This window comes from Polyodon spathula, unplaced genomic scaffold (genome assembly GCF_017654505.1).
Source record: "Polyodon spathula isolate WHYD16114869_AA unplaced genomic scaffold, ASM1765450v1 scaffolds_3972, whole genome shotgun sequence".
NCBI lineage: Eukaryota > Metazoa > Chordata > Actinopteri > Acipenseriformes > Polyodontidae > Polyodon > Polyodon spathula.
Window position 1 is genome coordinate 1 of NW_024475429.1, and position 12,211 is coordinate 12,211.

Here is a 12,211-nt window from a genome sequence, read left to right on the forward strand (position 1 = left end):
GCAGAGTGGAGATTCTTCACGATGGACAGTGGGGGACAGTTTGTAGTGCTGGCTGGGATATAGCGGATGCTGCAGTTGTGTGTAAACAGCTGGGCTGTGGATCTGCTGTTTCAGCACCAGTCAATGCTCACTTCGGAGCCGGTTCTGGAACCATCTGGCTGATTTTTGTTTCCTGCGACGGCTCTGAATCTGCCCTGCGGGACTGTGGGTCATTGGGGTGGGGTGGGGGCTCTAAATACTGCACTCACGCTAATGATGCTGGAGTGATCTGTTCAGGTAAGAGACACGCATTCCATCACAGAAACACTTCCTCAATACACAGGGGTCAGACAAAAAAACAGGACCACCTGCCCTCTGCAGCACACCTCCAATGTGCAGCTCATCACACTGATCTGTTTCTCATGCAAATGAAATCCCTGACACACATTCAATAATACATGAAAGCATCTTCATGGGCAAGACATTAAATATGACAGACTAGAGGGCTGACAGTAGATTCTCAGTTGGCAGGTGCTTCTGTAATTAAAACAATCAACACAGATTACTGCTATTTCTGCCATTTTCTTCATCTCTGACATTGCGTATTGTAATTTCCTGTAAAATTTTAAATTTTTTTTGGAAAAATATGTGATTCAATTTGGGCAGCACGGTGGCATGGTGGTTAGCGCTGCTGCCTCACAGTGCCAGGGTCCTAGGTTCGAATCCAGCCTGGGGGGTCTGTCTGTGTGGAGTTTGCATGTTCTCCCCGTGTCTGTGTGGGTTTTCTCCAGGTACTCCAGTTTCCTCGCACAGTCCAAAGTCATGCTGTTCAGGTTGATTGGTCGTTCTAAATTGCCCTGTGTGTGTGTGAGGCCCTGCAGTGGACTGGCGTCTCGTCCAGGGTGTAGCCCTGCCTTGCGCCCTGTGCCTGCCGGGCTAGGCTCCGGCTCACCGCAACCCTGTAGTCCGGTACCCAGGTGTAGTCATGCTTGTGCCCTGTGTCTGCACAGGTACGGTCCAGCTCACCCCAACCCCTGTTCAATCCAGGGTGTAGTGGGGTTTGTGCCCTGTGTCTGCCAGGTTAGGCTCCAGCTCACCCCAACCCTGTTCGTCCAGGGTGTAGTCATGCCTTGTGCCCTGTGTCTGCCAGGTTAGGCTCCAGCTCACCCCAACCCTGTAAAGGATTACGCGGTTAATGGATGTGATCCAATTTACAGGTGTTTTGCACTTGGTGTGGCTGTATTACAGGTTTTGAGATACATTTGTAATCTGTCAATTTAGAAATCACTGGATTGTAGCAATACTTAAAGGGAATGTGTCTGCAGGTTAAGTTTCTATTCTTCTGTTGATTGACAGCCCCCTTCCCTTTGTGTGATGCTTGCAATCATTCCGATTCACTCTCATTTCAATCAGGAAACTCAAACACTATGATTACACACTATAAACATGTGTGTGTAAACATATACTTTTCATCAGAATTATTATTTTCATCAGTAATTATGCGACACTGTGGAGTGTCCCCTGTTTCACAATATTAATGTAAACTATTGATGTATGTGCTGTGTGTTTGTGGTGATGGGCTGGCTGGGATTGGGTTACTTTTTCCTATCCTTGCATGGAAATTGTCTCCCTATCAGGGCTGGATTAATGCGCAGGCAAAGTATAACTTTACTCTTGGACACGGTTTCAACACAGTCATTTTTTTCTTGTCAGTGTAGGCTGAGCAGTCTCACTTGGGCTGCGTGCAAAATCACCACCTCGCTTGATTTGGATGACATTATAGATGAGTTTGTTTCTAAAAATGCAGAAAAGAAGCCACTTTAAACTGTATTTGGTGCTGCGGTGCCAATGCAGGTGGCAGAATAGTCCTGAATTGGAGTTATAAAACACATCTAGCAATCCAGGCTTTGGAAACAAAGCAACCACTTGTACAGTAAAACACGTATCAGCAGAGCAGTGTCTCGTATGCTGTTGTGTTTTGTACATTAGCATTCCCTTGTTTTCGTCACTGTGGTCCCAAGTCTCTGTGTTTGTGGGTGTAGTCTGTTGCCTCTCAGATTCCGTGTTTGCTAGAGAGAGGCGGGGCCTCAGGCTGCCAGATTTGCTTTGTTTAATCGAAACCAGACTTTGTCGTGGACCTATGTTTCAGTTTTGGAACTTGTACATGTTAAAAAGAAGTGTCACATTTTTAATGGGGCGACAACGTGGATTAAAACTGTCTATGGTCCCTGGTTCTCATTCAAACTGGTGTCTCTTTTTGTTCAATACATTGGGAAACGTGGCTATCATGCTCCGCTATGGATTAGAAGTAGTAATGTCTTTAGCACGCTGACTTCACTGTGACTGTTTCCGTCAGGTTCGCGCAGTCGTTCAATTCAGCACGTTGCGTGAAAGTCTCGTCAAAATGAATGCATCATAATAGAGCATAATTCACAGATTCTGATCAAAACCATGAATGCAGTCCTAAAACCTTGTGAGAAAAGAAAAGTTGGTTGTACGAATTGATGAAATGATGTATGCTAAACCTGATCTTAGCAAACCGCACATGTGTGGGAAATGTATTCTTCAACAAGAAAATGTTGCTGCAATTAAAAGCCTGAGTAATTGTGACAGAGGGCGAATGCATCCTAGTCAAGAATCTCCCTACCGAGGGCGCTGTATAACAGGAACAGAGTGCCTCGGACTGGATGGTTTGGCAGTTCATTCCAGGGGCAGTTGGAAGTCGGCCATCCAGAAAGGGGCGGGTCCCTACCGGTATTCAATAAGTCACTGCCATCGCGGAATTAAGACCGATCTGCTACACAGCCATTGGTGGATTGGAGGAGACACCCGATTGCACTCGCTACTGAAGTGGGCGTGACTGAAAGTTTATCAGGGGATGTGGCAAAGCAACCGGTTCCTTTGTTATAGTTACGAAAGGAACTGTAAAAGAGAACCAAGCATAAAATAACTGTGAGTGGTTCATTCTAATTGTACTAGTTTTGTAATTGTTAGACAGCTAACAGTATCTGAGAGCTCTCGTTAAATGCCAGCACCAACCCGGACTTAACTGACTTAACTATCGTTGTCTTGCACCACCTGCACAAAGTGCAATCGCTGTTTGGATAAGTGATCGTGTCTGTGTTGTGTCTTATTTTTGCTGTATTAGTATTTCAAGACTGAAGTTTGTAATTATCTGTTAACTGTTGTTGTTTCGCTCCCAGAGCCTATTGTCTGTAGTTTTATGATTTCAGGACATCGAGCAGTGCGGCTCAGTGGTGGCAGCGATCTCTGCTCTGGGAGAGTTGAAGTACAGCATGGGCAGACCTGGGGAACGGTCTGTGATGCTGACTTTGACTGGCAGGATGCAGAGGTTGTCTGTCGGGAGCTGAAGTGTGGAATTCCTCAAGAGGTGCTGGGAGGATCCCCTTTTGGAGCGGGGCAGGGTAAGGTCTGGTCCAAGGAGATGCAGTGCCAGGGAAACGAGCCCCGGCTCTATGATTGTCGCACTGCAGCCACGAAGAAGCAGGGCTGCACACATAGGAACAACGTGGGCCTTGTCTGTTTTGGTGAGTCTTTATTCTTGTTTATTAATCAGAAGCAGTGTAAATTATGGACAATGTAAACTATGGGCAGTGTAACAGGGCGAGGAGCCCTGTACATGATTATTTGTTTATTTTTAGAATGGGGTACCCCTCCGCCCCTGTGCAATTTATAGTTTTGTATTTGTTTTGTTGTATTATGATTTATTATGTAAATATATGACTGCGACTTTATGGGAGGTGGGACACCGTCTACAGTAATAACATAAACAAAACAACGGATACAAAATAGTGGATGGAAATCCCAACACTTTAATATACTGCCGCTCTTTCATTTCTGTAGGTTTTGTTTGGCAGCGTGGATGGGAAGCCCCATCCACATTAAAATACCTTGTGTGAATGCATGACTGTCAGCTCGTCATTATTGAATTAACTGGCAGTAACGCATAATAAAACTACCTGTGCAGACTATGGCTGATGGGTAATGAGAGAATTAATAGCCAGTTAACCCCCTCGGCCATGCTATAAAAGACCTGCAGCTTTGGCTGCAAGAAATCCCCACAAGTCTCCTCTCGCAAAAAAAACAAATAAACATAGGATCAGTGGCAGCGATCTGCCCAGCCTGACCTGTGTGTTTAGTTTCTTTGTGTTTGTCATTTTGTTTTGTGTACTTGTTTTATTTTGCTCGGTGAGCAGTGTTTTTCTTAAAACCTTTTATTTTATTTTGTTAATCCCTCGGTCACCAATAAAAAAGACCTGCAGTTTGGCTGTATGGGTTCAGAGGTGGAACGCGATTCTCTGCTTGTCCTGATTCTCTGCTTGTGCGGTGCCCCGCTCACACTCTGCTGTCCTGTGTGCAGGGTACACTGGGTACAGGCTGGTGGGTGGCCCTGACTCCTGTTCTGGGCGAGTGGAGCTGCAGTACGATGATCAGTGGGGGACAGTCTGCGATCGCTATTGGGATCTGCAGGACGCCACAGTTCTCTGCAAGCAGTTGAATTGTGGGTACGCTGTATCAGTCCCGGGACAGGCCTGGTTTGGTGAAGGCAGCGGTGATGTACGGGCTGATATATTCGACTGTGATGGCAGTGAGACACACATATCAAAGTGCTCCATCTCTGCATGGGGACGAGGCGCCTGCACTCATAGGAACGATGCAGGAGTTAATTGTTCAGGTGAGCAGGAGCCACTCTATTGGGTGGAAGATTGAATAGGTAACTTAACCTTCTATCTGTTATCTTGGTATTGTAGGTATTCAGAGCTTCTACTGCCATCTGGTGGGATTGTAAATGAAATGAATTTACTGTTACAGTATTTCTTTTATTCCATTAGTATTGATTAACTGTTTGGGGTGTATTAGATGAGTACAGTTTAAGATATTTTAAACATTATGAATACATACAAATAAAGCAAACTTTCTGACATTTATGCTTATATGGTTTGTAATGCTATGTACACTTTTAATTAAGTTTTCAGTTATCCTGGTTGGTTCTGAGTTCTACAGCACCAATACCAATTATGAGTTTATTCATTTCTCTATAAAGCTGTCTCTAAAAAGCTTTGAGTTAGCTCCAGGTGGAAGAACAGACAGTGTCCAAACAACGGAATTACTCTTAAATCATGTTTCTTTTTTGAACTCATTAAACATACAAGATGACAAACTGTAGAAGTTGTAGATGCAGTAAGTAATGGTGCTGTTCCTTCAGCTGTGACGTGTTTCATTCCCCCCCTGCTCACTCTTATTATCTTCAGGTCCATTGCTACCAGCACAAGCAGATCGAATCGAGCCTCTACCAAGTAACTGCAACACAGGTAATGAAGGGACCTCGCTCTGCTCAGGTTAGTGCAATTCAAACTCTAGTGTTAATAAGTTATTTCAGTGTGACTATACTGACATTAATGCCATGGGTGCAGTCTGTGACAAGGATTCTCATCTGAAAATTAGCATGCATTATCATAGGGTTATTATTAACTGATAATGATTCTGTGCCCAAGCTGCAGTGATTGTGTTATTGATGTCTGCTTGTGATTCTTTCCCCCTAGATCACACGGCCCTCAGGCTGGTGGGGGGAGGAGGTGCCTGCGCTGGGAGGGTGGAGATTTATCACAACGGCTCCTGGGGGACAGTCTGCGATGACTCCTGGGACCTGGAAGATGCTGAGGTGGTGTGTAAGCAGCTCCAGTGTGGGACGGCACTCAGAGCCACAGTGTCCGCTTCTTTCGGCCAGGGAACCGATCCCATCTGGCTGGACGAACTGCGCTGTCAGGGGAAGGAATCGACTCTGTGGGAGTGTGCCTCAGGAGGGTGGGGGCAGCACGACTGCAGACACAAGGAGGACGCGGGAGTCGTGTGTTCAGGTACAGGACTGCAATAACTGACAATGCCTAACGAGTGGAAACTGAGCCATCTCTATATTAGCCATCAATATATTAATAGTGGAAACCAAGGCAATATCAATTACTACATTCAACTTATTTAAACTGAGTGAAGCTCAGTAAACAGGGCAGATTACTAGTGATCCTGTAATACACGAAGATTTAAAACCTTTTATATCCACTCTCCAATTTCTATTTCATTGTATCAAGAAACATCACATGAAAAGCTTTTTTAATATTACCTTGCAGAAGTATAGTAATCAGAATAGTTCTGAGTGTCATTCATTACTGTGCAGTTTACTTTGATGGTTGTATGTTGTTTTGACAGAGTTCAAGGATCTTAGGCTGGCTGAAGGCTGCTCTGGACCAATAGAGGTCTTCTACAATGGCACCTGGCGCAGTGTCTGTGGCAACAGAATGACACAGATTACAGCTACAGTGATATGTCAGCAGCTGAACTGTGGAGAAAGTGTTGCCATTAGAGAAGCAAATTCCAGGCTGAGTTCTGATGACAAATGGCTTGATGAAGTGAACTGCAGAAAACACGACTCTACACTGTGGCGGTGTCCATCCTTACCCTGGGGTCAGACAAATTGCTTTAACAATGAGGTGGCTGCAATTGAGTGCACAGGTAAAGATCTCCCTCTGTCCTTCCTCTGCTGGTCACCTTGAATCCTCCTCCTGAGATAACAAGGACACGCTGCCCCTAGCAAGTTACACAACATGGTAGCTGAGTTATTGGAGGCACTGTCCTTTCTAAGAGAGGTCCAGTTGATGTTGCTCCAGTTGATGCTTTGTGGATGTTAACAACGCTTCTGGAAGCAGCGGATAGTGACCCCAGATCCCTAACCAAACCCCTGCCCATCAAAGAGGAGAGGCCAGAGCAGGGATGTGTTACAGAAAGGCAGGGCCTCTTTAGAATAGAGAGGAGATGCAACTTAAGAGATCTCAATAGAAATATGCCCAGGCCATATGGACATCCCTACAGCAATACCTTCAGAATACTTTGCATTCAGCATTCAGCTCAAAAGAAAAGAGACACAAAGCAGGAGTGTGCTTGAGCAGAGTGTGAATGCAATGTACTTTTTTCCAAACACTGAATTCACTTGATTGTTCTTTGTTTTTAACAGAGAAAGAGAAGCCACCTGTCACCAGCATACCCAAGCCATGTTCTGAAGACCTCACTCAGGAGCACTGCTCAGGTTATTTTTTATTTAACAATGTCTAAAATATAATATAGTTTCCAATACTAAAGAGACTACAAAAGCAGAGCAGCTTTGAACACCTGGGAAAGATGTATCTTTTTAAATGAACAATTCAACACTGAATTGTGATTGCCTCTGATCTCTGAATCCGGTTACCTAGATTTTTTCCAGAAGGGATATCAAGCCTCTCTCTAGTATGACACAGCGGCCCTAGGGCTGAACTGATTCAGTAAGCCCTGCTGTTTTATTTCAGAGCCAGCACAGCTGAGGCTAGCTGGAGGCTCCAGTCCCTGCTCCGGACGGGTGGAGGTGCGGTTCGAGGGCTCCTGGGGGACAGTCTGCGATGACTCCTGGGACCCGAAGGACGCCCAGGTGGTCTGCAGACAACTAGGCTGTGGGGCGGCGGAGAGCGCAGGGGGGGGTGAGGCTAAGTTTGGACAAGGGGACGGTACCATCTGGTTGGACGAGGTGAACTGCAGGGGCAGCGAGATGCACCTGTGGGACTGCCGGCACGCTCCGCTGGGACACAATGACTGCTACCACAAAGAGGATGCGTGGGTTACCTGTGCAGGTGAGAGGGGGGTTACCTGTGCAGGTGAAAGGGGGCTACCTGTGCAGGGGAGAGGGGGGTTACCTGTGCAGGTGAGAGGGGGGTTACCTGTGCAGGGGAGAGGGGGGTTACCTGTGCAGGTGAAAGGGGGCTACCTGTGCAGGGGAGAGGGGGGTTACCTGTGCAGGGGAGAGGGGTAATCAGCTGTACTGGGGAGATGCTCTGTTGTGTTAGGCAGGGAGTATTTGCTTACACTGCAGATAATAACAGTCATTTCATTTTGTTTTACAGTTCCAACTACTATCAACCCTCCACGGAACACAGGTAAAAGCAGCTCCTTTTAAACTTCACAGACACCACTCTCTTATATAGATAAACAGATTGGTCAGAGCACAGCTCTGGGGGAAAATGCTTTATTATTGTTTAGTGCTGTGAGTTTGGGAGTCGTGTGGATAAAAGAAGGGAGGCCTCAGTTAGGGCTTTCCTATGTAAGCAATGTGAGCACAGCTTTTATTGCTTGATTTACAGTACAGTTCCCAACTGTTTACAGAAGTGTCTGTCTGTGTTCCTCTCCAGCAGGACCCTCTGCACCCAATCAGAGAGACATGACCATCCCATTGATAGCCTGCATTGTGCTGGGAGCTCTGCTCTTTGTGGTGCTGGTCCTGTTAGCCGGGCAGCTGCAGAACAACAGGATGCTGAGGAGAGGTAGGGAACAAGTCTTTTTAAAGAGACACACTCAGGTCCTAATGCGCTGTTCTAGGATTCTATTCTGTAATGCCCTACACCGGCACTTTAAATCTGCAGTGCTTTCCGGACACAAATGCGCTACCCTAGATCCTTTATAGCAGAGATCATTGTTTTGTGCATCTCAGATGACAATTTAGAAATCATTTTCTTTTATTAATGATCTGATTAGAGAAGAAGCTTGTATTGACCCACATGTGCGATACCAGCCTGCTGCAGTAGGGGCAGCAGAGGACACAATCTTCACAAATTCTGTTATTAATTAAACCCTGAAAATAGAGAAGCATGACAACTGTTAAAAGGGCAGTTTCACAGCATTGTTAATAATAATAATGTATGTTCTTGCTCTGTGGATCACTGAAGGCTGTGCTGTTCAGTACAGTGGGTGCAGAGCTCTGTCACTGTAAATGAGAGCCTGTTTCCTCCCATAGGGATTGCTGAGGAGCTTGACCCCTTCCATGAAGCCGTTTACGAGGAGATCGAGTACAAACTGGCCAGACAGGGAACCTATGGTGCTCCCAGGAGAGGTGAGTGAGAGGGGAGGGGGAGTGGAGAAAGAGAGAGCCGACTCACACATCACACTGTCACACAATCCACTAACATGACTCAAAGCCTTGTAAACCTCTCATCACAGCAAACACTGCAAAGAGTGGGAGACAGACAGGAACAGAGCAGCTAACAGTAGATAATATGTAGTTACTTAGGGTGTAGATCACAAAACCACAGTTTAATTTCCTGTCCTGAATTCAGTAACCCAAGCATTGAACAACAGCTAGAATAGCAGTCAGTTTGCAACAAGTAGCAGGTAGTGAGTTTGCAGAGTGAAAGCAGGCAGCACTAACCCAGTCTCCTGTTCCAGGGAGTTTCCTTTCTGATCAGCTGCCCTCTGACTACGATGATGTGGAGGACAGCGAGGGGAACCCCATCCCAGGTAACGGGGGCTGTGCTACAAACCTACGAAGAAACAATTCTCTCACCTGTATCACCGATTCTGGTCTCTGTCTGGTTTAGGTGAAGCAGTGCTCTGGTCTGTAATGCTGTTCTCTGTCTCTTTCAGGTGAATCGATGCCCTCTCTGGAAGGAGAGCCCCCAGGGTACTATGACGATGCCGTCCCTTTGAACAGCAACCCAGAAGATTTATCAGGTGAGATCTTGCAGACAAGCCCTGTAGAGGAGCCCTGCACCAAACCCAGTCTTGGAGAAAGTAAATGTATTCAATCAGGTTCCTATTTTAGCTCACGTGTGTTGAACCCTCAGTAACTGCATATTGTTTGTGCAGGTAAGTCCCAGGACTGGGAAACATCCCCCGCCATGCCTGCTGAGCAGTACAGTGGGTTTGATTCTAGGGTTCAAAATAGTTTTCCTACATTTAATGATTCAGTCTCAATGTTATCTAAGCATTTTATTCAAGCTCTGATCCCTGTAACTCTGTTAGTGGACAATAGGAGAGAGTTGATATGCTGTGGGTGAAAGCAGGTCAACTCCAGAGCTAACCTGGATCCCTGTTCCTAGGGAGTTTCCTTCCTGACGAACTTCCCTCTGGCTACTATGACGTGGAGGACAGTGAGAGGAACCCCATCCAAGGTGAGGGGGGCTGGAGTCTACAGTGGGGAGGGATTGGGAGAGCCCTTCAGATATCCTGCTCCGCGCTACTGCCCCAGGAGCTGCACGCTGTGGGGGAGTCTGTAACTGCTCCACTCCCACCTCTTCCAGCGGGAGTCACTACCAGGCAGTTTGAGAAGTTCTGAATCTCTCAGAAACCACTCTAATCACACCCATTGCTTAAACCAATCCCTGACCCCAGATCTGTGTGAACCCTCCCACTGCGTAAACCCGACCAATCCCTGACTGTGTGTGTGTCTCTTTGGCAGGTTCTCCCCTCACTCCCCCTGGAGAGGAGAGTGCCCGGGCTGCACTGCCTCCTGAAGAAGGAGCCGCTGCACCTGACAGGACTGACTACGATGATGTTGGGGAGGAGTCTCCAGGAGAGGCCGGGGCGCTGTGAGGCTGGCAGTGTGTCTGGGAGGAGAACAGAGGGGCAGCTGGAGCCCCCTAGAGTTCTAGATCTGTAAGAGCGCCATTAACTGTAAACCTGCCAGGCAGTTTCACTGCAGTTCCAGCCTTCCTCTGGGATTTCACTGTGAAACTCCACTGGCTGAATATTTAGCAAGCTTCTTATGAAAGTGCTTCATGTGAAATATGAATGTTGCCCTTTATGCTGCAAAATTGCATTTTGTTACAAACAAGCTGGTTACCAAATTAGTAAACATGTCCCGAACGCTAATTGAACTTTGAAAGAAACTAAGAAATTATATTTTCCCAAGAACAATAAATCGTTGATTTCTCAAAGATCAGTATTATGTTAAATAAAAAAATAAAAAATCCACTGTTTCTGGCTAATGAAGTAACTGAGAGAGTTCAGAAATGTAACTAAGAGCCAGTAGGCCAGTGTCTTCAATGTTTTTGGGGAACACATGTGGTTTTATGTATGCCCCCACCTCCATCACCCATCACAATTATGAAGGTATATTCCTACACAGATTTCCAAAAGTATCCAAGAATTATTTTCACAAGTTTTAAGGTTATAGGAAAAAAGGCTGTAAAAAAATTCTAAATGCTTGAAAACATGAATATATCTGGCATCTTATTAACCAGAAAACCTCTTATTTTGACTCAATATTGCCCAAATTTTGCTGTTATATTTTACTGTTAAATTAGTTGCTTCTGAGTCTGTTAAGGTGGAGCTGGGGAATAATCACAAGCACTGTCTGGGAATAGTGCATTCAAATTATACAAATAAATAAACAGTGTCTTAAAAAAAAAAAAAGTTATCTGTATATTTTGTATTATTTTTTTCTAGCAATGTCTGGTTTTCTTTTAAATCCAGTCCATAGTCTTTAAATACAGATTAGGTTTTAATATATCTGTCTTCCCTCTTTCAGCCTGTAATTCTGATGGTTTGCAGTGTTAAAAGGGATCTGGTTTGAAAATTAATTGTTTCGGACTTAAAAATGTTCCATAGCACAACTCTAGGGAGTTATCTTGTTTGTAATTAATTTGGAGCTTGTTATGCAGAAAAAAATACACATTTTAAACATGTTTTGTTTTTATTATTATTTGAATATATCTACTCTGCTTTAATGTACCCTTTCTAAGTGTATAGCATTTCTTGCAGTGTGTGCAATGGCTTGACGGCTGTATAGTCTGTTTGTAAAACAATAAAGTCGAGTTAACCATCTGGGCGGAACGGCATGTGTTTTTGTTGAAAAAACGTTGTTCAGGTACAACACTGCAGAAATTGATTTTTAAATATAAGTTGTTAATAATGGTATACAATTAGACATGGGAAAGGTGGATCAAACACAAGTATTTTTAAAAATGATAGTCACATTGTATTTTCCAAAAAAAAAAAAAAAGGTGAAAAAAAAAAATGAAGAGAGCCAAAACGTTTCAGACAAGGAAATATTTAATTTCTCAAGAAAACTTGCCAGAAACAGAAGCAGTTTCCTGGCAGGCAAGGAATTTGTTTTTACAACATCTGAGGCTTGAGCCATGAAATCTAGCGAGAGTCTAAGCAACTTTTAAAAGTTTTAAAAACACAGCTGCAAATTGAAATTGGGAACTAAATCATCTGTTATGGGCATTGATAAGATTGCTGCTGGCTTTTACAACTCAGTAAAACACAGTAAAGAAAGTAAAAAGTAAAATAAGATATAATAAGATATAATATATCACACTGAAACTCATTGTACTTTCCTGCCTTCTTCAGTATCATTTGAAATTCATTGAATTGTAATGAATATATATATAGTTCTTCTCCACACCCCCAAGAG

At 44.7% G+C, this 12,211-nt stretch overlaps 1 protein-coding gene across 1 annotated transcript; it reads left to right on the forward strand.

The window, feature by feature from the left end:
• Positions 1-5: 5 nt before the first annotated feature.
• LOC121312565 (antigen WC1.1-like) lies at positions 6-11,561 on the forward strand (the record flags this gene model as incomplete). Its single annotated transcript, XM_041244289.1, has 14 exons — positions 6-276; positions 3,213-3,527; positions 4,361-4,675; positions 5,253-5,339; positions 5,544-5,858; positions 6,205-6,507; positions 7,335-7,652; positions 7,923-7,955; positions 8,208-8,339; positions 8,810-8,905; positions 9,238-9,309; positions 9,436-9,522; positions 9,891-9,962; positions 10,250-11,561. Coding segments are annotated over 14 exons (2,550 nt in total), but the record flags the coding sequence as incomplete, so codon positions are not given.
• Between the last annotated feature and the right edge of the window lie 650 nt (positions 11,562-12,211).